At 43.6% G+C, this 25,870-nt stretch overlaps 3 protein-coding genes across 3 annotated transcripts; all 3 read left to right on the forward strand.

Annotated features, from left to right (window-relative positions):
* The first annotated feature begins 282 nt into the window (after positions 1–282).
* On the forward strand, positions 283–13,430 carry LOC130188962 (aconitate hydratase, mitochondrial-like). Its single transcript, XM_056407542.1, has 18 exons — positions 283–342; positions 2,191–2,333; positions 2,785–3,043; positions 3,683–3,775; positions 3,997–4,155; positions 4,277–4,427; positions 4,585–4,689; positions 4,779–4,870; positions 5,586–5,691; positions 6,015–6,172; positions 6,343–6,416; positions 7,001–7,112; positions 7,293–7,475; positions 7,738–7,833; positions 8,869–9,060; positions 9,202–9,334; positions 10,210–10,331; positions 10,462–13,430. The coding sequence occupies exons 1-18, from the start codon at positions 307–309 to the stop codon at positions 10,591–10,593; spliced, it is 2,346 nt and encodes a 781-aa protein (XP_056263517.1). The 5' UTR covers positions 283–306; the 3' UTR covers positions 10,594–13,430.
* A 697-nt stretch (positions 13,431–14,127) lies between these two features.
* polr3h (polymerase (RNA) III (DNA directed) polypeptide H) lies at positions 14,128–19,124 on the forward strand. The gene is made up of 6 exons (XM_056406632.1): positions 14,128–14,463; positions 15,505–15,601; positions 15,924–16,010; positions 17,370–17,433; positions 17,567–17,804; positions 18,381–19,124. Exons 1-6 carry the CDS (start codon positions 14,353–14,355, stop codon positions 18,429–18,431), a joined length of 648 nt encoding a protein of 215 aa, XP_056262607.1. The 5' UTR covers positions 14,128–14,352; the 3' UTR covers positions 18,432–19,124.
* A 90-nt stretch (positions 19,125–19,214) lies between these two features.
* csdc2b (cold shock domain containing C2, RNA binding b) lies at positions 19,215–25,545 on the forward strand. The gene is made up of 4 exons (XM_056406633.1): positions 19,215–19,902; positions 22,051–22,404; positions 23,273–23,395; positions 23,832–25,545. The coding sequence occupies exons 2-4, from the start codon at positions 22,223–22,225 to the stop codon at positions 23,998–24,000; spliced, it is 474 nt and encodes a 157-aa protein (XP_056262608.1). The 5' UTR covers positions 19,215–19,902; positions 22,051–22,222; the 3' UTR covers positions 24,001–25,545.
* Positions 25,546–25,870: the final 325 nt, after the last annotated feature.

Below are 25,870 nucleotides of genomic sequence, written 5' to 3' on the forward strand. Positions count from 1 at the left end.
ATATTACTACTAATAATGGTGTTCCAACTGGACAAGTCGCCATCCCTAATAATAATAATAATAATAATAATAATAATAATAATAATAATATATTATAATACACAATATAATATACATATTATGATAATATTATGTTTAATATATTAATAGTGATATTAACAGTATTCTATTTTAATTATAAAAATATTGGCTTTACTATATAAAACATTTGTTGTATGTATTATTTAAACCAATGACAAATTCACGGGCTTCTTAAGCCGCCTACGTCACAGGAGCGCGACACACTCATCTTTGTCAGTGAACAAAATGGCGTCTTACTGCTTAACTGTCACAAGACTGCGGGTAAGAAAACGTTTATCTACTATTTTAGAGTTTGTGAATGCCTTGATATCGAGTACATATATGACAACATATACGTTGTGTCGTGTAGTGAACCCGCCAGGGCTGAAGTCTGACGGATGACAGGTAAATGTGGAGCAGCGCGCGCACCGCGCCGCTCGAGACAGGTCACGGTGCCCTCGCTTGACTCGCGACCTATTCTAACGGTTATAAACGAGTTCCTACTTGACAGCAAACAGTGTAGTTGTTAATAGCAGTGACAAGTTTGGTGAACAACAAATGAATAGTGGCTAAAACCGCCTCGGTGCTTCTGGTGTTTGCAAGGTGATCGCAAGGTTACGGAGAAAGAAGACGAACATGGTTGCTAGGGGAGCGTGCTCGGGTTGTCTGAGTGTGCTGTGTCACTACTCACTACATCATTTAGCCAACATCTAGAAACATCTAGGAGAGAGTGTTTCTTTTTTTGTTCAATTTGAGGAGAATCCATGGTCAATGTGTAAAAGGCCGTCGTCAGTCCTCCTCCTTCTCATTCACCTTCACATGTTTAGTTTATTATTTGGATGTTGAGTTGACCTTACATAACAATTATGCATTCTTATTTCTTACAGCTTCTTTATGAGCCACTTGCACCTGTTACTGTCAGAGTCCGAAACGCTGAACCTGCTGCCCAGTATTACCCAGTGTTACGAGGTTATCACTTTGCATTGTCAAAGAATCCTCCTTTGAAGACATTTATTCATGTTTTCAACACATCCTAGGACAATTCTTTTGACTGAGTTACTCTAATTTAATTGTAATCTAAGAAAGCACTTTTATTTACATTATAAAGAATGAAATGCCTGAAAAAGACATAACTGACTACATTTAGTTTATTTCTAATCTCCGGTCATTGCTGGCCACCAGAAGGTAACAATTCCTGAAACTATGTGGAGCGCCTCTGAGCAACATTTCCCACTGCAGCTGGTTTATTGACACAGATCTTGTTTTCAGTTAAAAGTGCTTGTCTTATTTACTTTGCCTGCAGTAAACCGTTTACTGTATGATATTGTCAGTACGAGCCGAGTAGGTCAGGCTGCCCCTGGAAATACAAGCTGTTTGAACTTTCACCCAGTTATTTCTGAGCACAGTGACTCTCCACTCAGGGCTGGATAGTGAGTGAGCTTAGCATCCCTTTTATACCGCTACTGACACTCATTGGCATGTGTATTGTAATAATATTATAGCTGGATTTGCTGCTCGTGGCAAATTACATCAACTACTAATAATGATTCAAACTTAAAGCCGTTTCCTGATTAAACAGTTAGTCTAATAGAGCTTGACATTGCACACTTGAAGTTAATTTAAGTTCCTGAAAAGAAGATCTTGAAAGGCTTTACACAGTCTGATATTGCTGGAGCAGTACGATTTTAACAGTATTTTACGAGCATGAAAACAATATTGACGTTCAAATCCAGTCTTCATGAAGTTGCTCAAATTGAGTCAATGCAGCTGATATTTACACGACATACGTTTTAAATTGGCTCTAGGATTTTAACAAAGTCCAGTATGGACGTTCGTGTCAGCTGGTGTCGATGGTCGACAGCTGACAAGAATGCACTTTTTCATTTGGATGGATGGGTGAGGTCTTGGATGTGTTTGGGGAGTGAGTTGGAGAGGGCCAGCTCTGGGGAATGCTGCTAAGTCTGGACTGTCCTCACATGTTGTCCCACTCTTGCGTCATTTAATTGCCTCTGTTTTATCTTTATAGTTATTATGTAACTCAAAACTAAAAGTGTTAGTCCAAAGCGGCCCAGTAAAACCTTGTTTATGGTGTAATCTCTTAAAACCTGTCTTCTGTTTCCTCTGGTCTAGCTGGCCCTTGGAACCGGGGCGAGGCGTCTTCATGTCTCCGCGGCCTTCAGCGCCAAGGCCAAGGTGGCCATGAGCCGGTTTGAGCCCAGCTCCAGCGTTAACTATGAGAAGATGCACGAGAACATCGACATTGTGCGCAGGAGGTCAGCAGTTTCCCTTATCAGAAATGCACATGAACATACAGAGTCCTTGGCTACAGTTTGGCTCGAGGAGGGGCTGGTGTTCATCACAGCTGCACAGTTACTCTGGACTGCGTTACACGTTAACCACAATTTTGACTTGTGAGGGCCTGCGGGAACTCACTTTAGATGTCCTGGTGTCTCTCCCTCACTGAGCTTACCACATAAAACCTTTTGTGTTTCTGTTATATGACTATTATATAAACAGTTAACCCCCCAAGGTGTTTGCTGTCCTGATATTTTGGTGTTGAGGGCTTTTTCCATGATACTTGGCAACTGATAGAGATGCAAGGACAATGCAAGAACACTTAAAGTACACGTGTATAGATATTACAAGTAAGACTTATCGTATCTACAATCCATGTCCGGCACAACACGATGTTTACCGCATGTTTCCATTAATCCATGCCAACAGGCTCGGCAGGCCTCTCACTCTGTCGGAGAAGATTGTGTACGGTCACCTGGATGATCCAGCAGGGCAGGCCATCGAGCGCGGCCGCACCTATCTGCGCCTGCGTCCGGACCGCGTGGCGATGCAGGATGCTACCGCTCAAATGGCAATGCTTCAGTTCATCAGCAGTGGGCTGCCCAGGGTGGCGGTTCCCTCCACGATCCACTGTGATCATCTGATTGAGGCTCAGATCGGAGGACCTGAGGACCTGCAGAGGGCCAAGGTAAGGGCATAGGAATGCAGTGTTATTGTGTACATGTATTCTTGATGGTACAGTCATTGGTTTAAAGTATCATCGGAAGTAGGGTTTCACAAATCTGGACAAGAGTTGACGTGTACATTTCTCCTGGGAAGAAACAGGAAATAAAGTAAAATAAAAAGGTAAATAAAGGCGTCACCTGCCCAGGATGTATTTAACATGCCATATGCAGATATATACAAAACATGGACAGACACATTTCCTTAATTTACCAAATCCTTTTTTTTATTTGTCAATTACATTCTATGTGAAATGTGTCATGTGGTGCGTTAGCTAGTTTGCAAGTTAACTGATGGGGAAAGTTTTTTTTATTTTTGATCACTTACATTATTTTATTAATTTAGATATATTAACATAAAACAAATACAAAAATGTCAGACATAGACAAAATAAAAACACCAGTAAAACAGGTCAAAATTATACATATATATGTTTATATCACCTGCTATAAGACATTTTTATTTATTTTAAGTTTGATTCAAATTGTCTGTTGAATAACAGGATTCAGTGCTGCAGACAAGTTTATTATTATTCTATTGTTGCATCAAGGATACTCGAGTATCCTATATGAATACAACTCTTCCACATTTCCCCTTAACACAGGAAGTAAATGAGGAAGTGTACAACTTTCTTGCCTCTGCTGGTGCCAAATATGGAGTAGGCTTCTGGAAACCCGGTTCAGGCATCATCCATCAGGTACAATACACCGATTTTATATTCATGCTATTAATAGCTTTTCTATTACTCTAAAATGTGTTGAACATATTGTTATTTCTCTTGGATGTTTGACTGTCACTTTACAGAATGATGAAAGTGTCCGTCCAGGAAAGGACAGTCCCAGAAACAGTACATTTTAAATAGCAGTCTATAGAGATTTTAAGTCCTGTGGGTAAAAATGGCTGATTTTATTTGGACAGATCATCCTGGAGAATTATGCCTATCCTGGAGTGATGCTGATTGGTACAGACTCCCACACTCCCAATGGCGGTGGCCTGGGGTCCATCTGTATCGGAGTGGGTGGAGCTGATGCCGTGGACGTCATGGCTGGAATCCCTTGGGAGCTCAAGTGTCCTAATGTGAGTTCTTGACACTTGAACACTAATTTTAATATCATGTGCAGGTTCAACCTCTTAATGTCTCCACACATGTTTGTTTTGTTTAACCCTGTGTGCTTTTTGTCCTTCTTTTTTCCTTCAGGTGATTGGAGTGAAGCTGACCGGAAGCTTGTCTGGCTGGACCTCTCCGAAGGACGTCATCCTGAAGGTGGCTGGCATCCTGACTGTGAAGGGAGGAACTGGTGCCATCGTGGAGTATCATGGGCCTGGAGTTGACTCCATCTCCTGCACTGGTAAGGATGGGATACAAGACCTGAAACACTGGTGGAAGACATTCTCTGTGCTTACATCTGAAAGTCAAAGAGCGAAGACTGGGCTGAATCGATGAATCTCTTTATATTTGGTGTAGTATGTTTTACTCCAAGGGGTAAAGTGACACTATCCTTTCAGGAATGGCCACTATCTGTAACATGGGCGCTGAGATTGGAGCCACCACGTCCATTTTCCCCTACAACCACCGCATGAAGACGTACATGGAGAAAACCGGCCGTGGAGGTCAGCGTCCTACTGTTATTCTGTCTGTTTATTCTTTTATTCACGGCGTCTTACCTCCCAACCGTGTCCTCTTCTTCATGCCCGCTCAGATATTTCTGTCCTGGCTGATCACTTCAAAGAGGACTTGGTGCCAGATAATGGCTGTGAATACGACCAGGTCGTAGAGATCAACCTGAGTGAGGTGAGTACACATATTAGTCCTGTGTAACATTATTGTTGGCTGGTCCAAATCCATCCTACATACTACATATAGTGCTGCTTCAGGTGTATAATACAAATACATCAGAATACTTTGAAGTGTTGCAATAGTCAAAACAGACTTTACGATATCCAAAGCCAATCCAGCATTCCTGGAGCAGTCTTTCTCCACCTGCCACGATTACTTAGCATTATTTTGCAGCTGAGAACAGCTTCTCCACCTTGTTTGTGCATTGCATTGTGGGAGAATAATATCCACCAACAGCACCCTGTATTTAGTATGTGTGAGGTATATTTGAGTTTTATTCTATTAGTCTCTTTTCCAGAGTGAATACACTGCAAACCTGCCTAGAAACAAGATGTTGAATGGATTTAAGTCCCGCCACATAATACATGTGAGACTCACTCATGTTGTCATTGTGTCTCTATGTGGACACAGGATTTACAGTGTTATGTATTTGATATTCTTAATGTGGTTTTTTTCCAAGCACCTTGCTGCTAAAATATGTGTAACATTAAACCGGTTGTTTTTGGTGTTACGGTGTTGTATTAGGAAGCTTAATTGTGTTTTAGTCTTCCTCTTTTAAAAGTTCCCAAATCTATAAACCAATATTTATAGCATACGCAAACATGTCCCACGTTTACTCAAATTCTGACCTCGCTTCATTCAACATGAAACAACCGTCCTCCTCTCACAGTTGAAGCCCCACATCAACGGCCCGTTCACCCCTGACCTGTGTCACCCAGTGTCTGAGATCGGAGCCATAGCTAAGAAGAATGGCTGGCCCCTGGAAGTTAAAGTTGGTCAGTATCTGTTTGACACCGCTGTATTATCTTACACTTGTCCATGTTTTTTTATTTTTATTTAGGCTTTGTCTCGAGAAATTGGATATTTCTTTTTTTGTTCCTACGAACTGTGTTAACCAGATATGATCCGATCACATTACAGCCCTGTATCTAGCCTGGACTGCTGAATATAATTACAGATTTGCTTCTCCTCTCATTCCTATCATAGACAAATGTAGATGAATACGACCAATTGGCGACTAACTGTGTACACATTTACTTTAGTTTTCTTCTTTAGTTCTCGGTTCTTCTCTCACACACGTGGAACTTGTCTCCTGCAGGTCTCATCGGCAGCTGCACCAACTCCAGCTACGAGGACATGGGCAGGGCGGCCTCTCTGGCCAAGCAGGCTCTGGATAAAGGTCTGAAGTGCAAGGCCCTGTTCACGGTCACCCCCGGCTCTGAGCAGATCCGCGCCACTATCGAGAGAGATGGATATGTGAGTCGGAATCTCCCCAACATTAAGCCAGTGACGCATCGCATTTTGGAAGCTTGCTTCCTGTATTTTTTTTCAGCTGTTTTTTTCTTCTTCTTTTTCTCATAATACACAGTTGTGTGTGTTTGAACATGCAGGAACGTTTTGTCAAATTCATGTTGTTCTTCTTTCAGACCAAGATCCTGAGTGATGTCGGTGGAATCGTCCTTGCCAATGCGTGTGGACCCTGCATCGGTCAATGGGACAGGTATGAACCCCATTAGGAAGCAGGGCCGTGTCAGTTGATCAGTCTGTTCTGCCAATGCTGTAATCCAAAATATCTCAACAACCACTTGCCAGATTGCATGACATTTAGCAAAGTATTTTCTCTTCAACACTGGTTCATGACTGGATTTCCATTAAATGTACTGTGAATATTTATATGAATATTATTGTTTCTGGGGACCTTTCTGCTCGTACTACCAGTGCACCATTTTAAAAACAACTTTAGATTAGATTAGATATTCCTTTTATTAGTCCCATAGTGGGGATATTGCAGGTCTCTGTACATTGTTACACAATAAATCTCAATCTAAAGAAAGATTCATGCTCATCAGAACTATTCTAATTTAGATGTTCGATAAACTTTCTTGTGGGATCAATTAGAGGCCAAAAAGACTTTCATATTGTTGTATGTAATGCACACTGCAGCCATTAGGAGGCCGTCAGACTTTTAGTCTTGTAAACTGATATGAAACAGGTGGCTCACCTCATAAAAGTGAAGTCTGAAGAGTGAATTAGGTGAGATGCAATGCATCAGACTAACATGCTCTGTGTTTTGACTTTCTTCAGGAAGGACGTGAAAAAAGGAGAGAAGAATACGATTGTCACGTCCTACAACAGGAACTTCACTGCTAGGAATGACGCAAACCCAGCTACTCATGCTTTTGTCACCTCTCCTGAGGTAAGGAGCCCTGAAGGTTGAACACCAAGCTCAGAGATTCATAACTACATGGGCATCATTGGGCAGACTCGCAGTAACTCCACGCGTAGTGGAGGACTTGATGATGACATTCTTATTTTGGTTTCCTGTGATGGCGTTGACATTCACACACCCTAAAATGCCTTTTTTGTGACTATGTAGATCGTCACTGCCATGGCGATTGCCGGGACCCTCGACTTCAACCCCGAGACCGACTACCTGACCGCTGCAAATGGAGAGAAGTTCAAGCTGGAAGCCCCCACCGGGGACGAGCTCCCCTCCAGAGACTTCGACCCGGGCCAGGACACCTACCAGTACCCCCCTGCCGAGGGCGGCTCAATAACGGTATTTTAGATTTCGATTTATTGTTTAATAATAAAAACATACATTATCTGATCTCAACAAATCTGGACGGCAGCACTAGCTGAGCATCTTCTGTCATAACCCAATGAGAGTTTGAAGCAGCACAAGAAAAGTCACGATCAGGGCGGGTTCTAAATGAAAAGGTGTCATGTGACAGTTTGTCTACAGACAGACCTTCTTTTTAGTGTGTGTGTGTGTATTTTTGGAAGAACATTACATCTTACCCTTATCTGACGTTGTTCAGGTGACCGTGAGCCCCACCAGCAACCGTCTGCAGCTTCTGGAGCCCTTCGACAAGTGGCATGGAAAAGACTTGGAGGGCATGAGGATCCTCATCAAGGTGAGCCGTGAAAGACTAAAACCCTGAAGTTAGCACAGAATTGGTGTTAATGCCCTCCAAGACCCGTCCACAAGTTAAAGTAGTATAGACACTTCACCATAACCTGAACAGTCTCAGACACACACACACACACACACACCACAGTATTCAAACATGCTGGATAAATAAAACGATGGCAGACATCATACATCATAGAATACATACAGAATTCTATTTTGATTCATGTATCTTTTCGACAACAATCAGCAGCCCAGAACTTGAGGAGCTAAATAGCTTCTTAAAGGTGCAGTCAGGTCACTGGCTTTTGAATATATATGGGGTGGCTGTAGCTCAGTGGGGTAAGGGGGTCGTCCTGCAACCACAAGGTCGTCGGTTCGATCCCGGCTCTCCCCATTAGTTGCAAGTCGAAATGTCCTTGAGCAAGGCACTGAACCCCCAGGTGCTCCCCGGGCGCTTCACTGCAGCCCACTGCTCCTTAATAACTAAGGATGGGTAAATGCAGAGAATACATTTCATTGCCTCTGTACCTGTACTCTGTGCAATGACAATATATTGAATCCAATCCAATGAAGGAAAGAATGGGAAATAATGGGATTAGGACACAGACGCACAGAGTAGATGCGTTTAATTGTGGGATGGAGCAAATCATTGCTCGTTTTGTTTTTTTAATGTGATTTGCTGATGAAGAAAAAGCCTTTTCCTTTTTAAAGTAGGAATAAATTATATTAATAATACATTTTATTTGTATAAAACCTTAAAGGGTACTCAAGGCACTTTAAAGCAAAACTAGTATCACAGGCTAAATGCACATTTAGGGGGCAGCAATGGAGAAGGAAATGATGAGGTCACAATGGTCCGAATAGCTTTGCTAAAAGAGAGGGATATTAACTTACATTATATTGTGCATTTCTCACAACGCTTTTTAAAACTCCACTAAATTATACTGATGTTGTTGTGTCTAATAGCCGTTGTTTGTTATCGGTTCATTAACTTCCTGTCCTCCGCATTGCCCTCTCTTTCCCTCCGCCGCTGTAGGTGAAGGGGAAGTGCACCACTGACCACATCAGTGCTGCCGGGCCCTGGCTGAAGTTCCGCGGCCACTTGGACAACATCTCCAACAACATGCTCATCGGTGCAGTCAACATTGACAATGATGGCGTCAACAAGGTCAAGAACCTGCTGACGGGAGACTTTGGAGGTGTGCCTGATGTGGCTCGCCACTACAAGGTGAGTTAGGCGGGACGTGTCTGAACCTTGAAGCTATGCATGCAGGATTTATTGCAGGACTGTTTTGGACTGCGTTGTGTTTAGCTAGGTGTACCTAATAAACTGGTGAACATGTTTTCTTTGTTTGACCGTACCATCCAGGCCAATGGAGTGAACTGGGTGGTGGTTGGAGATGAGAACTACGGAGAAGGCTCCAGCAGGGAGCACGCTGCGCTGGAGCCACGGCACCTCGGAGGACGCGCCATTATCGTCAAGAGCTTTGCCAGAATCCACGGTTGGTTTCAGAGCACGGAGAGAGAAAAAACACATGCACACATCATCTGCATCTCTGCAGCAATGTGCGAGTTTTATTCTGCGTCTGCGTGCAATGTTTTCTGGAGTGGAAATTCAGTAGATCGGACAAACATCTACTCAAGAATGAATGGATTAGAATCTGGTCGTTTCACAAAAAACAGTTTGGGCCAGAATTCTGACAATTTACACAGTTTTTTTATATCAGTATTAAATTAAGAAGTAGTGACAGTTTGGGAAGACGGGATGTAAACTGCAACTTGACTGGTAGGCGGGAGGTCTAGCTATCGCATACAGGCAACGGGGCAGCAGTTCTTAACCTGTACGGTTGGGTTCTCGAGCAAGCTGATTATTATTATGATTATTATTATTATATAGTCTGGCATGTTTACAGCCTGACAGAATGAGTGTCTAAGAGTTCAGATTATACTTCCAGTGCATTAGAGCCCGTTTATTACTGGAGGCTACATGTAGGTAGTGTAGACGAAAGCCTGTGATCTGAGCTGTGTTGCTTTCTTTTGTTTAAAAAGAGTTCCTCAGAACCAGAAACGCACAAAATAAATGTGTTTGTGTGTCGTCGATATGAAAAGCTTTCAGCATAATTTGGGCGTGACAAATACGATTTCCAATCACATGACTTCTGTGTCGGTGCAACAGCTAATTCATCATGAGAACCCGAGCTAACCAATAACAACCCGAGACGTATGCTCACGAGCTCTATGCTCCACGACCTTGTGTTTCTGTGTCACGGATACTCCTGACGACGAGGAGCCCGTCTCCGGTTACCTGTTGGAAGTACAGAGTGAGTCGGTGTCTTGCTATTTACGTCTCATTTTTCCATCTGTTTCTCCTCCTCAGAGACGAATCTGAAGAAGCAGGGCCTGCTGCCTCTGACCTTTGACAACCCCCAGGACTACGACAAAATACGCCCTGATGACAAGATTTCAATCATTGGGCTGCCCTCCCTCGCTCCCGGCAAGGTGAGGAGCATTCTGACATTGATCCAAAGGATAGATGATCTCCTCTGAGTGTTACCTTGAAGATGAACTGGATGATTGACACATGATCCTGTTTGCCCCCTGTGTCCTACCTCCTGTGTCCTACCTCCAGCCCCTGACGGCAGCACTCGAGCACAGCGATGGCAGCCATGAGTCCATCACTCTGAACCACACCTTCAACGAGACGCAGCTCGAGTGGTTCAGGGCCGGCTCCGCTCTCAACAGGATGAAGGAGCTCCAGTAATCGGTGGAGAGGAGGGAGGTGGGGCCTGTAGGGGCCACTGAGGGGCCTTGGCATGGGTTAGGAAGGGGAGAGATGTGGGCCAAGAGAGGGGCTTTGCAAAGAGGAGGAGACAATGTGAACGATGGATGGCAACCAGACTGGCTGGTTTAAGGGACAGCTGTAGTCATGCTCAGTTAAAGAATACACACACACACACACACACACGGTCACTGTACAGATAAAAAGCACACACACACACACATATATACAAGCAGGCACATGCACAGACAGGACTGGTGGAAGCATTAACGTGAAGCATAATTCATTATCAGCTCCACTATATCCACCCTTTTCATGGCCGTATACAAACCTGATTCAGCCACTGGACTCATGAAAGTTAAGGCACCGTTTGCCTCGGTAGTTTCCATCCAAACAGCTCAATAAGCTCACCGTGTTGTTCAACTCTCATTAATGTACTTTCCCCTCATTTCCTGCGGAACATCTTCCCCACATCCTCTCGGTGAGGACCTCCACTAGTCGTCCTTCCCTTTCCTCCTGTAGTGAGCTGCTAGAGTTCCCATCATTCACTTAAACGCGCGTTTCCATGCCGATTGTAGTTTGGCGTCACACTGTAAACGATCTACCGGGCCCACCTAGTGCTTTCCCAAACTGCTACATTTCGGCCAACACACGTGTCTGTGTTCACTCCCAGCTGCGCTTCCTTTGGTTGTTTGCTCGTTCTCTCTCTTTTTGTATGATATAACACCCCGTTGTGTGAACACTTGGACACTAGAACATCCAACCACATCACCTACTGCCATTGAGTTAGCACTACCATTGTTATTTTCGTGTGTGTGTGTTTGTTAACATCGGTCTGTGTTCACATCTGTGTGTCCCTCTTTGCTCATCTTGTCTCTCTTGTTGTCATGCAGTCCAAACCAGAACCTGAGTGTCTGGGGACAAAGGCTGTAATCAGATTAGTGTTGCCAGGAATCCCATTTCTAATATACACTCTGTTGTCGCATGTAGACACCGGATATCTTCTGTGCTCATCGGAATTGAAGCACAACGTTGTCCCGGAGAAAGTCGTCTGCGATGTCCCGAGAAAGCTCTTCTCTTTGATAGTCGCTCTTTTGTCCCATCCTCCCAACTAAGCTTCCCAGACGGTCTGTTATCGTGGTCTGTCCGTGTTTAGCCGTGTTCAGTTTGTCCTCGTCGTCTTCTGGAGTTGCCAGCGTGTGACATTGCCTCGTGTAGCTGCGACGGGAGATGATGTGTTTGTGTTCTAGGCATTGATTGTTTTTCTTCAGGTTGAGGTTCGGCCCTCCGCAGCAAGAGGAGGCCGGCTGTCGCACACTAACACACAATCTAGTGTCCAGATGCCTGTACACTAGCACTTTGTAGAGTTCAGAAAGTAGTCTTAGGTGTGCTCTGCCACGCTTCCTTTATCCTCTGCAAACCTTTCACTCTTTGTGTGTGTGTGTGACTATAGGACATACGTGACATGCATGCAACTCGTAATTCTCATTATTGAGACACACGTTTTCAGACTGGAAAATGATTCGGGATCCTTTATTGTTTTAAGTCTTGCCATGTTGTAGACCTCCTGTACGCCACTGAGATAGTCTGGTGGTGTGTGTGTGGGATGTTTGTGGTCCTTGTTGATATGTTTTTTTGCGTGGGATTATTCAGTTTAGCTCCTCGTCATCTAGAAAGTCTTTTAATCTGTCACTTCACCCTGGAGGTAGACTTCGCTTTAGATTGATAATCACAGACACTGAGGTGAATCCCTATGAACTAAAACGATAGTGTGTGTAAATGATGTGATTTATATATGTATGTGTATATATATATGTGTGTGTGTATATATAAGAGAGCGCTGTACTTTGTATCAGGATGTGTAAATACATGATAAAATCCTTATATAAATACATATAAAGAGTTGTTAACTCTGTTTGTGACCCCCCCCCGTTGTCCACTTCTGGTGTGTGTGTGTGAAATTCAAAGCAGATACTGGGTCGTAGCAGTCGGTTGCTGCTGGGCTGTGGCGGTGAAGAGGGTCTTGAAATATTAGGACGGGTCTTGGTGGTTTAGTGTATATTTCTTTATCGTTTTAGTTTTGTTCAAAAGAGGTGATTAGAAACTGCAGCAGCCTAACTTCAAAGACGTTAATGAGTCCATGAAGGTGTCATCCGTTCCCAAATAGCCATCATATTTTCATTCCCTTTTTTTTTAAACCCATCCCTGCGATGGTTAAACACTCCTCACCACTGTAACAGATTTACTGCCAAAGATGCCTCATGGAAACACTGACATGTTAGGAAGTAATGGTTATCCATAAATTGTGTTTGAGAAATCATCAATGACTGTGTGTTCGTTCGCCCTGTGCATAATTATCTGATCAACCGGGCTGTTGTTACCTACAGGATCAATGTGTATCAATAAATCATCTTCAAAACTACTGAATGGTTAATCATCCTTTGTCCTCCGTCAGCATATTTAACACAGTGTGGTGCAGTTTGCTCACGCTGTGATGTAAGATGATGTTTTATTGTGCAGGAGTTTAAAAAGCGCTTCTGTGGAGGGACGAATCAAACGATGTCGTTCATGAAGACCCGCGTGTCACTTTGGACTCCGGTGTGTTTGAAGACAATTCGACAACATGCTTCACTTGTTCGGATACAGCAGATAAATATGGAATGTGAACATCTGCTTTGTTTCAGTCACACTCCGGTATAAGCATTACAGTTTTGTAAAGTAGATGATACAAACGCCTCCAGTTGTATTGCTTGAGAGATTGAATATGTATTGACATCAACATAACCAGTAAATTAATAAAGATAAAGTTGTGAAGTGAATTTATTTGTGGTTTTATTTGTTCAATGAAATAATTAATAAGCTCATGTGATAGTCAGTCATGTCGTGTTACTATACAGGCTGACATTTATTATCTCAATTATTTCTCTATGACGGTAATGTTCATCTGTGAATTGCAGTTTCGAAACAACATCCACGACTTTGAAATATCAAAATGAATACTCATACCTGTACGCACGTTCGTGCGTACATGGATTCTGGGTATTATATATTTATTTCTAACGTTCGTCAATGAAACTCCAATAAAGTGCATTGCCATTCCAATGATGGACAATATCCACTATGCATAGTTAAATTACAATTGCTTATGGAAATATGTGTGCGATCCCCTGAAAAGATCGAGGCTCGATACAAACTAAGCTTTTGATTTTAGTTCTTTAGATCAGAAAAAAAATGTCTGATCTGAAGGATCATGTTATTTTAACTGTTGTAGTCAATATAATACTAGATGTGAAGTTTTGTCATTATGGGATAGAAGTGTTTATGCTAGCAATTAAATTATATATTTTATTTTTAGAACTTTAAAAAGTATAGAAACCAAATAGCACGTTGTGGCAAAAATAATACACACAATTACACTTACTAACAATAATTACAGACTATACAACAAGCTTTGAAATTGTGCACTGTAGCTTTAAGATTTGCGACATGTCGTAAAAACGCATTGTCGAAAACCGTCACGTGGAGACATCATGGATGCGTTTGAGTTTGCCGGAGACTATTATACTTTGTCATGGTGTCTTTAGCTAGATAGTGAACAACTCTCGATATTTGTATTTGCGCCATATCTCTGCGGTAAAACGGGAAATGAGGCCCCGAGAGTAGGCGACATATCGGAACTCACCTGAGAGCTCACGTAGGCTCTGCGCGTGTGCGCGTGAGTCCCTGCTCACAGTCTGCATCATGTTCGTGTTGGTGGAGATGATCGATACCGTCAGGATCCCTCCATGGAACTTCCAGAGGCAACTCAACGAGGCCGTGGCCGAGGAGCTGAACAAGAAGCTGGCCAACAAGGTGCGCGAGGCTCGATCTGCGCACTGTTCAAAAAGACTTCAACATCTACCAGGAGCATGCCACACATATACACCAGTGATGATGATGATGATTATTATTATTATAATATTTATATTATAATATTTATTATTATTTTTATAATATTTATATTATTTTATTAATTATTATTATTATTATATTATTATACTTATTATTATTATTATTACTATCTTTATTTATTATAGACGCCTTTTAAAGTGCATCAGGAGAAATGAGCACAATAATGGAGCATGAGAAACACAGACCTCTCTGTACACATGACATCTATTGCATCTGTCCATCCTGGAGAGGATGCTGCTCTCTTAAAGGTGTTTTCCCTTTTTCTTCCCTTTTTTCCGTGAAAGGATTTTTTCTATTTTTGGGGAGTTTTCCTGATCTGATGAGAGGTCAAAGGTCAGGGATGTCTATGTGTCAGATATAAAGCCATCTGAGGCACATTTGTAATTTGTGATATTGGGCTATAGAAAATAAACAGAAATTTATTTTAATTGAATTGAACAGATTCCACATCAACAAGGTTAAATTCATCGGCTGTGAGTTGAGACTGTCGGATATTAAATGCAGAATTAAATCCTCCATCCGTACGTATGATGATTGGAACTCAGCCTCAGTTGAGTTTTTCTGTTCTGTATCTTCCACAAAAAGTATTACATCTAACCACAAGTTTCCCATTGAGATTAAAAGTCTATTTGTTGAGGCTGAGACGGCCAGCAACATGTTAAACACATAGTTACAAACAAAAAACAGAACAAGTTAAAAGAAACTAAAAGTTAAGAGACAGTGACATAACAGAGTCAATTTAAGAAACATTGATATTTTTGGAAACCTGCCTCCATTTCTTTCATTTTATATTCAAAAGCAGTAAGTGGTATCAGTTCTTTGAGTTTTTAAATATTCTGCAGCATGTTCCAGGATGAGGCTGCAGAGTACACTAAAGCCTTTCCCCCCATTTTCATGTATCTTTAGAGTGTGTAATATTGTAACGTGTCTCCATTTCTTCAGGTGGTCTACAACGTGGGTTTGTGCATCTGCTTGTTCGACGTCACCAAACTGGAGGATTCCTACATATTCCCCGGGGACGGAGCCTCGCACACTAAAGGTGCGATGCCGCTCTCTCTCGTCTCTTCGCGCACTTCTTCAAGTCGTCAACTGTGTTTTTTTAACAGCTTTACATTTGAGACACATTACGCAACGCAGGCGCTTCCTCTTAGTCCTCTAGTTTGAATGTGTTTGTGAGACGTTTGGTGTCTCTAAGTCCTGCTGAGAGTAAACTCCTGTAGGACATCCGGATATAGATTTCCTATCCAATAATGAAACACTGACAGGCAGACGGATGGAGGTCGGCCCCTTATTGCCTCTGGTCATGTGACACTCTTCACTTCGCTCAACGTTCCCAATCTTCCGTTTTCTTTTTCTTTCAGTTCATTTCCGGTACGTTGTCTTTCACCCTTTCCTCGATGAGATCCTGCTCGGCAAGATCAAGTACTGCAGCCAAGAGGGAGTTCACGGTAACTTCTTGTCTTTCCTTCTCGGCACGTTTGATTCAATCTCCAGAAAATGTGTTGGCTGATTTAATTCTCAGGGCGAAGTGACATCTGTTTTTGTTCGACCTCCAGTCCAAAGACACTGACTTTGCAATACTTTAAAACAGAGAGAAGTAGCAGGAAATACAAGAGTACATCTGCGTAATGTATGGGTTTATTTTGGACATCTTTTCTTCATTTAGTAATGCTGGTCCCCAACATTCTTTGAGCCACGGACCGGTTCCGTGTCTTTGAACGCAGCTTTGTTTTGAGGCTTTTCTTCTTCTGTCTCTTTATTGGCCGTCCCCCTCGCAGGCACGTGCACAGATAGGCCCCTAGTGGGGCTCAAGCTCCGGCCCTTTTGCCCCTTTTTCTGGAGACACATTTTTTATTCATTCATCAGTATTTAAGAATAAAAATTACTTTCTCTGTCATCAATTCCCTCCAAATGTGTTTTGATATCTGACGGGCTTTTATTGATTTTTTTACCTGACTACCCATTAGCCAATCAGAACGCTTGTACTGTCGTTGCCATGTAATAATTCATATTTATTCATAAGGAAAATGTAAGCTAGCTGTCTAATCCTGCCAAGAGGAGACGCACGTCGAGGACAGCTTCACTAGTGTAATGCTGCTTATGCTTCAACTCTGAAGCAAAACATTTTTGGCGATGGATGCCCCTTTTTTTGGTTTGAGCACCTGCCCCCCAAAGTGTCTGTGCACGTGCCGTCCCCCTCGCCGGAGAAGCTCTCCAAAGACGTTTGTTTTGTTTCACTCATGTTGGCTACCTTGTGGGTTTGGTAGCGCTCGTGCCTTTGCTAGATTTTTTTTCCGTATTCCGTGATTTCTTGACATGTGTCACGTATTTCGTGACCTCGTGAGAGGCTCGGACGCACACGCGGGTGTATCCGGCCCTTTTTCAAAATAAAATATTTTTCTTACAAAATGAAATCTTTGATTTACAAAATATATATATATATATATATATAATTTATTTTTTGTGCGGCCCGGGACCAACCAAGCTGCGGCCCGGTACCGGGTACTCATCCCGGTCCTTTTTCAAAATAAAATATGTTTCCGACTTTGATTTAAAAAAGATATTATTATTATTGTTTCTCACTTCTTCTGTGCGGTCCGGTACCAACCGAGCCCGGGGTTGGGGACCGCTGCTGTAGTGTACATCTTTTTCTCACCTCTGGAACCAAAGGTCACATGTCGACGTCCCATGTGACGTTAAAGTATAACTTGATTATTGGAATGGCCACGGGATCTGGTGTTTGTATAAACTCTCTGCTCATGCACCGGAGGAGGAGTCCCGGTATGACCGTCCCCTTTCTGTTTCAGTGACCATGGGCTTCTTCGATGACATTCTCATCCCACCAGAGTCTCTTCAGCAGCCAGCAAAATTGTATCCTCACAGAAAGTTGTTCCTACAAACGAACGCGCTCTGATTCGATCTTAAGAACAGTTTTTCCACGTAGTCCGTAGATTATCATCCAGAACCGACCGCGGCCGAGCCGTCCTTAGCTCCGGCCCCGCAGTGACGAAGCGGAGCAAGTCTGGCTCTGGGAATACGAGACGGACGAGGGGGCCCACGACCTCTACATGGACCAAGGGGAGGAGATTCGTTTCCGGGTGACGGACGAAGTCTTTTTGGACACCTCGCCGACGGGGCCGGCGGCCGCGGTGCCGGACACGCCGGTGCAACAGCCGGGGCAGTCGGAGGCTCCGCCGGCGGAGGCCATCGAGGAGACGAAAGAGCCGCCGTACACGCTGATCGTAAGAGCACGCGCATTTAGACCTGTGAAAACGTCTCAACTGAGAAGGTTGGGTTTTTATCTCTCATGTTAACCAAACGCCATTGTGTCCCAGATACGGGGTACATTTTTAGTTTTTATTTAATTAAATTTCTTTACTACTGTCAAAAGTCCAGCATCTGTGCTGTAGACTCCAGTAAAAAACACTGGATGCAGGGTTCGTACGGTCATGGAAAACCTGGAAAAGTCATGGAATATTAAAATGGTCATTTCCAGGCCTGGAAAAGTCATGGAAAAAACTCAAATCATAAAAGTTTTGGAAAAGTCATGGAAATGTGTTATAATCACATGTTCATTTACGCCGAGTTTGAAATAATGTATATGTTTTTTTTAAAGAAAGACACTCAAAAACGCACAACATTTTCTAAATTGTTCATGTTTATACCGAGATTTTAGTTTGGTCGTGGAAATTTGGTTTAAAGTCATGGAAAAGTCATGGAAATCCATTGGTCAAAATGTGTGGATGTGTTTACCGAGGGCAAAATGGAAACGAAGGTAGCTCGCCGTCCATCCTCACCCCGCTGCGCTGTCGTTCCAGGGCACCATCTGCGACCCGGGCCTGGGGCTGCTGTCATGGTGGAACAATTAGCGCCGCAGCAGGAGGAACGAGGACGTTTTGGCGGTTTACGACCGGCGGCGCGAGGGGCGGCCGGAGACGCCGAGGCCCACGAGTTTGGATACAGAAGTGAAAAGGAGGGAGGCGGAGCGCTCTGAACCGAGATGCCGTTGGCGTGAAGTGACTCGTTGAGACTGAGAGGCTCCGTGCCCACGTGACCACGCTTTGCAAAAGAGAATCACTTGATTGACATTTGCGTTCGTTCAGGTGTATTTCACATGAAAATTAACCCCCCAATTCGAAGGAACACATTTAAGATGCCACTGATTATTTGAGTCATAGTGATAGTCAGACAGACACACACACACACACACACATACACACGTTACAGAGTCTGACTTAATGGGTCAAAGTCAGTGCTGAACAGCAGGATGAATACATGTGCAGCCTCACGATACTTCAAAGGACTCTAGTGGTTAAAGATGAGAGAAATGAGGACGAGTGATAATTTTGTTCATAAATTAGATCCATGGGACAATTTATACCACATTCGTATCATCAAGATCAAACAACATTTATAACATTAAAATAAAATGCCACGTTTAAAATATTAACTTATTTCAAATGTTTCCTCAAACATGTTTTTTTGTGCTCGCTTCCTCAGTTTATGGAACATTCTTGTGCTTTGTTGCCATTGTTTCTCTCAGTAAAAGGGCGTCATCGTCAGCGTGAGTTGTTGTGATTTGTCATGTGTGATTATAACGGATTAGAGGCCGGCCGTTCAATCCCACAGTTTGAAAGCCTCCGTTCTGTTGGTTTAAACCACACACACACACACACACACACACACACACACACACACACACACACACGTGTGTGTGGGTTTCATCAGACATGGGGTGGGTTGATTGTTGTGAGACTATAGAAACTCCTTGCAGAAATATATCTACAAAAAGCTTCACATTGAATCTTTCATCACATACACATGCCAGACATTTACAGTCCTCATCCGTCCATCCATCCCCCTCTTCTTCTTTTTTTTTTGCTGGCATGTGTATGTAATGATGAAATGTATAAATCCATCTCATCCCTGGAGTCCAGTCTACCCCACAACACACACACACACACACACACACACACACACACACAAACTCACTCTACCGGAGCAGCGCAAGAACAGGTGCGGTTTCTTTTCTTTTTAAATGTATGCGTAAAAAACAATTCCTCTGAGCGCACTGTCTCCTAAACAGATTACACACATGCGACGGAACGAAGAACCCCCCCTCCCCCCACACACACACACACGCGCGTGCGCACAGCGTCGCATCACGCCATCGGAATCTCCGCCAGCTGCGCAGACTCAGCAGCCCCTCACACCGTCACATCAGGGCTTTCCGTCGGACTGCGCTGATTTACTCGACTTATTTATTTAATACCTCGTTATTTAATACACACCGATTCAAGACAAGTCGCTCGCACACGCGGATCGACCTCAACCAATGCAGTAAGTAACATTTCTGAGATTATATGGAGGGTCCGTGCAGGTGGGGAGGGGCTTTGTTTTGGCATCGGGACAATGTATTCTTAGCACGCTCGACAGAATATCCGAGACTGGTTTTATTGTGAGCCATATTCATGTGTCCATTGTTTGGACCGGTCGGTGTATCGTCTCCACCATGTTCTCCAATGAACAGACGTCTCAGTCTGGTTTATATCCAAGTTATCCATCGTCTCATCGCATCGACGGCTTTCTGTTCCACCTTTTTATTTTGGACAAATTGCGGATATCAAGAGTGCTGTCCATTTGGGATTCGTGTATTTACGTGTTTTTAATAAAACGAGGAGGAAGCACATGGGTGAAATGTTTTTTATTTTTTATGAAGGCGTAATATAAGTGTATGAATTCAACTGCAATCCACGAACAACACGCTGCCTGTGGAGAACCGTGGGACGGGGACCATGACCCCATGTGGCTTAATGTCTGCACATCCAGATGTTCCGCTGCTGCCTGTGAACTCTGAGTCATGAGTTGTTTGTCATTATGACACACGTTTGATCCCCCGACGCGTGGACGCTGTGGCGTTATGGTCGTACTACTCCTGCAGGAGATATGCAATCGTTCATTTGGGGGGAACGGGGCACTGACGTCACGAACGCACCACTGGAGGCGGTGTTCTGCAGCTGTTCTGACGTCACGATCGTCGGCCTCCATCGTTACACGTACGCGAGAGGTGTGGGCGGAAAGACCACACGGTGTTTGTTTGTGGTGTCTTATGAAAAACGGGAATTCACCCTTTGGCCAGTTGCCTCTTATCCATCCTTGAAAACAGAAACTGGATTAAAAGATTGAAGGGCAAGGTCACCTGACTACGATATGTTGCGGATTTTAGTATTAGGGAATAATGATCAACACTGATGGACAGAGGAATAATTCACTAATTCTCTGGAGGGAAGTGGAGGCTGGATTAAGAGCATATATGTGTGTGAATACACTCTGCATAGACGTGCTCTGTCATATACTGAACGGCAGGGATGCACGTCAAGTATAATAGGATAATTGAATCTCCACGTGTCTTCAGACAACGCTTTGGGCAGCTTCATCTAGAATCCCCATAGTAGTAGTAGTAACATTACAGAAGGAATCATTCAAAGGCTCCAGAGGATACAAGGACAATTGCAGTTTTTTGCATTAAATTATATTTGGGACCTGTATTTTACTCTAAAAATGTGACATCCCATCCTTGTCATATCGAAACTGTAATATCTTGTAATGTCAAATCAGAGAAAATATCTGTGTGGGGGGGCTTCCTTTGAGATTAAAACCGTAACTGTATCTCCATCATGTTGTTGGCTCTACCATTTATGAGCCACTACTAACAGCAGTTATATATCTTGGCCTCTGCTGCATTGTTTTTTTGTTCATTCTTATTAAAATATATCCCGAGCAAGTTCCCCAACCTTAGGATACGAGATAATCAGTGAGCCTCTTTAATATTAAATCATATTTAAAATGAGAAGGGACTTGCTTTAAAGGTCGTTGGAACTGACTGAGGAGGAGTAACTTCAACATCTATATCACGCTTGGCAGGAGAAAAACGAAAAATCTCATCGCATTTTTTTTGACATGGGAATGGGAAAACAATATATTCTGAGACACGAGGAAAGACCAGTTGCACCTGGTGCTTTATTACCTTCGCATTGAAAATGCGGAAGGTTATGTTTTGATCGCCGTGTATTTATTTATTTATTTGTATGCGTGTTATTCGCATAACACAAAAAGTATTAAACCGAATCGCATGAAATTTGGTGGGATGATTGGTTATTATCCGAGGACCATTTGATTAGATTTTGGGAACAATCGGGTCAAAGGTCAAGGTCATGAAAAGGTCAAAATCTTCTTTTTACCGTAGCGCGGTCAATTTTTATCCAATTGGCATGCAACTAATGCCAAAATGTTCATAATTCAATGCCCAATCTTGTGATATGCGAAGGTATGCGCTCTACCGAGTGCCCGTTCTAGTTTCTATTGTTTCTGCTTGAACAGACTTATTCTTGGCTCTGGGACCCCTTCTGCTCGCCCCATCAGGTCTAAAGCCACATGACAACTCTCTGATCCTCATCCCTCCTCTCCCTTTCCTCTTCCTCCTCGCAGCCTGTCTTCCTGACCGACTTGAAGCGACAGCCCTGACCTGGATAACGTCTGTGCCTCTCCCGGCAGAAGGACTCGCACATCCGCCAGCGGACAGACGCCTGCGGCTCCAACAGCAGAGTGCGACGCTGCATCCACACACCACCCTCCCTCATCTTCCCCTGTCACTTCTGACATGGCAGACCACAGCCTCACGTCGCCGTCTCGGACGCCGCTGCGCTCCCCCAACGCCTCCCTCAGCCTCTCCTTCCCCTTCCTGAGGGAGAGGAGCCACATATGGGAGGAGGGGAAAGAGCAGCCGCTGCCTCGGGATTTGCCAAGTCCGTTGCCAACCAAGCGCAACCGCACCTACTCCGCGTAAGTCCGAGTGGATGATTATTCACCAAGAAGACGTTTAACAAACACACATTGGATTTTTTACATTTATTTTTACGCAACATTTCAGAGAACATGTTTATTTAAGTAGCTGCAGCCAGCAAACCGGAACAAATGTGTTCAGAGCACTTAATGCTAATGTACATTATCACGCCCACGAGGTACCGTGTAGTGTCTATAAGAGACGCACCGGGCTCAGGATGAAGACCAAAATAAACCCACACAGGGCGAGAGGGAGTGGAGGTTGTGGATAATCAAACAAACACAGCACTGACAGCCAGGAGGCCGGTGCTGCACATCCTTGTTTATGTTTCACTTCGTCCTCGTAGTTATTTCAAGCCGACCGTGATGGTTTCTGAGTGGCTCTGTTGCCTAGACCTACGTTTAAATGGGCACAAACATACGCTTAAAGTCCCAACGTTGAGCCTGTGTTTACTGATACTGATTTTGGCTTCACCGATGAGACAGCGGCTTGTTTTTAAATGTAAGTCGGGCAGCTGGATATATTGTGGCTGCGACTAAAGAAAGATTAAATACTGTTCTCCTTACACGGAGCGATGTTCTCATCTCTGCGTGTTGTGACGTGGCGAGGCGAGGCAGTATGTAGGCGTTATCACCTCTTCATCCTCCTTCTAACCTTCATTGTGAATCCTCCTCCACAACCTTACACGTCTCCAGTTCTCTTGTCTAAGGGGCCGAACTCATAAAGTGCCTCACATCAAAGAAAAAGATGTTCTTCTACACTGCTCCTTCTCGTCTTACTGAAACAACAGCCACAGTAAGTTGTACTGCGATGAGTCATTTTATGCTTAATGTAAGAGCGTTATTGTTTCCCTCCCTTTGGCTGCAGTACCGTACGTGCTCAATCGGGTCCCGTGTTCAAGGGGGTGTGCAAGAACTTCTCCAGGTCACAAGGTCACGGCTTCCTCCGACCCTCCCGCGGTGGCGAGGACATCTTCGTTCACATCTCAGAGTGAGTATAGCGATAGCACACGACACCCTCTGGAAGGAGAGAATGGGGTACAGAGAGGGTGTCATATGGGGTACAGAGAGGGTGTCATATGGGGTACAGAGAGGGTGTCATATGGGGTACAGAGAGGGTGTCATATGGGGTACAGAGAAGGTGTCTATGGGGTACAGAGAGGGTGTCATATGGGGTACAGAGAGGGTGTCATATGGGGTACAGAGATGGTGTCATATGGGGTACAGAGAGGGTGTCATATGGGGTACAGAGAGGGTGTCATATGGGGTACAGAGAGGGTGTCATATGGGGTACAGAGAGGGTGTCATATGGGGTACAGAGAGGGGGTCATATGGGGTACAGAGAGGCCCTGTACATCTGCCAAAACAGTATCAAGTAAGACTCCCTTTGACTTCCCGTTCATCGCCCTACTTGTGCTCTATTCCAGCATCGAGGGGGAGTACGTCCCGGTAGAGGGCGACGAGGTCACGTACAAAGTGAGCCGCGTGCCTCCCAAGAACCTGAAGGTGCAGGCGGTGGAGGTGAAGATCATACATCTCAACCCGGGGAGCAAACACGAGACCTGGTCCGGCCAGATCATCAGCTCGACGACCTGAACTCTGGGCCTGGTTGGTCGCGCAGGGCCGCGTGGGGGGGGGGGGGGGGACGGACCCGTCATCGGACTGATAACTTACACTCTGTGCTAAAATCCTTTCTTTAAAAACACGTTTTATCTACACAGCAAATGGTAACTCATGTGTCGCTCACGCGTCGTCACTCGCAGAGCGGATGCACAGTTCAACGCTGTCCGCCGCTCTGAGGAACTTGCTGTGTATGTAAGACTGACCATGTATTCACTGTACGGAAAAAGACACATTTTGTTTATTTCTTTCTCTTTTTGTCATGACAGCAGGAATAAAAGTCAGATTTGAGGGTAGAGTGACCGGTGTAGGATGAAACCGGAGAAAGGCTTTTAGGCCTCATTGTTCAGAACGATTAGCCCTGTAAAGTGTTACAAAAAACTAGTAAGAAAGGACATGACTATGTTGCAGGTCTGCAGAATGAGGTATGAGGAAGGAGAGAAGGAGAGAAGGAGAGAAGGCTGAGTTCAGCTTGACTTCCCTTCTTTACTTTACATGTTGGGTCAGATTATCACTGCCAGATAAAAAAAAAAAAGACTGAGTTCAAGAGCAGAGATAACGGAAGTAAGAGCAAGTCGTTGAGGGAATTGAAGTGGAAGAGTTGAAGTGGAAGAGTTTTGAAGGATTGTTGAGTGAAAGGAAGTAGACGTGTCAGGTTGACGGCAGTAAATCAGTTAAAATCAACACATAGATCAATATCTCCAAATATGAATAGTTCTATGTTTGCACCCTGGACAGGACGTTGTGTTGTCTCCCTTTGGCACCAGTTTAGAAACATACAGGACAAGAAGAAGATGATTATGTGTGGAGTGAGCTCTAAGTTATGAATTAAGTTTGTCTTCGACAGGAAAAGCATGAAAGGAGTAAAAAACGTGACACACTTTACTGTGAATGGAAAGCGATTACAAGTATTTTCCTGGTAAACACATATCCTTGGTTGTGTGTCTTGTGAGTAGTTATTTATTTTAATAATGTATTTATTTAATCAGATGTGTGTGTGTGTGAGACCTTAGATTGCGAGCTCTCTATTTCAGTCAAAGCTTGCGCTTCAGAAAAATAGAAATTTCCAAAATGAAAACTGCCAGAAAAACTTCGATCAACATCACTGTCAGGTTTTTCCAAAATTTGTGGAGTTGTTTGAAACATTTTCATTTTGAAAACATCGTGGGCCAGATATTGCTGATAAAAAAATAATAATTTGTAAATCTCTTTTTCTATTATCAGAAAAAAACATGTATCTGTGTGTTTATCAAGTGATGGTGAACTCCATGACTTCGTAGTGATCATAGATCATCCACACATCAACGCTGGTGGTAGTTATTAATTTTCTATTCTGTCTGATCCAGAGAGTCTCTTTGCATCTCGTCTGTCTGTCAGTGTCACTGCCTGAACTTGTTCAACCTAATTTTGGATTTATTTAAGGGCACTTTAATTTGTGGACGAGCCACGGTGGTGGTGATCCCCACGATCACGTCTACTGAGCCTTGAAAGAACATTAAAGCATTTTATGATTCACGTGTCTGAGGGAATCTGCGTTTCTTTAGTTGCACGTGGGAGTGAGAGAGAGGAAGAGGAAGAGTGGTGTGATCTTTGATCAACATGTGAGGCTGTCTGTAATAAAGAGGTCACAGGTTTGACCACAGACAACACGTCCTGTCAAAGTTAACCCCAGACTGATCAGTATGACAGTGATTATTAATATATTAAATTCACTGCATTTCATTTATAACTGGATGAATCAGCGATGTGGGTGTTTTAGGTCAAGGTTTAAGCTCACCCACCCACACGTCAACCGGTCTTCATTGGTAGAAACAAGTGTATGAACCTCAAGGCTGTTATTTAGGAG

Source organism: Pseudoliparis swirei, chromosome 23 (genome assembly GCF_029220125.1).
Source record: "Pseudoliparis swirei isolate HS2019 ecotype Mariana Trench chromosome 23, NWPU_hadal_v1, whole genome shotgun sequence".
Classification (NCBI taxonomy): Eukaryota; Metazoa; Chordata; class Actinopteri; order Perciformes; family Liparidae; genus Pseudoliparis; species Pseudoliparis swirei.

What these genes read in the sequence shown, in the direction of transcription:
- LOC130188962 (XM_056407542.1), top strand. Translation starts at nt 307, where the DNA reads ATGGCGTCTTACTGCTTAACTGTCACAAGACTGCGG. An exon ending in GCCCCTGGAAGTTAAAGTTG is followed by an intron (nt 5,692 to 6,014) that starts GTCAGTATCTGT and finishes TGTCTCCTGCAG; the next exon opens with GTCTCATCGGCAGCTGCACC. An exon ending in CTATCGAGAGAGATGGATAT is followed by an intron (nt 6,173 to 6,342) that starts GTGAGTCGGAAT and finishes TTCTTCTTTCAG; the next exon opens with ACCAAGATCCTGAGTGATGT.
- polr3h (XM_056406632.1), top strand. Translation starts at nt 14,353, where the DNA reads ATGTTCGTGTTGGTGGAGATGATCGATACCGTCAGGATCCCTCCATGG. An exon ending in ACAAGAAGCTGGCCAACAAG is followed by an intron (nt 14,464 to 15,504) that starts GTGCGCGAGGCT and finishes CCATTTCTTCAG; the next exon opens with GTGGTCTACAACGTGGGTTT. An exon ending in CTTCAGCAGCCAGCAAAATT is followed by an intron (nt 17,434 to 17,566) that starts GTATCCTCACAG and finishes CCGGCCCCGCAG; the next exon opens with TGACGAAGCGGAGCAAGTCT.
- csdc2b (XM_056406633.1), top strand. Translation starts at nt 22,223, where the DNA reads ATGGCAGACCACAGCCTCACGTCGCCGTCTCGGACGCCGCTGCGCTCC. An exon ending in CGCAACCGCACCTACTCCGC is followed by an intron (nt 22,405 to 23,272) that starts GTAAGTCCGAGT and finishes CTTTGGCTGCAG; the next exon opens with TACCGTACGTGCTCAATCGG. An exon ending in ATCTTCGTTCACATCTCAGA is followed by an intron (nt 23,396 to 23,831) that starts GTGAGTATAGCG and finishes GCTCTATTCCAG; the next exon opens with CATCGAGGGGGAGTACGTCC.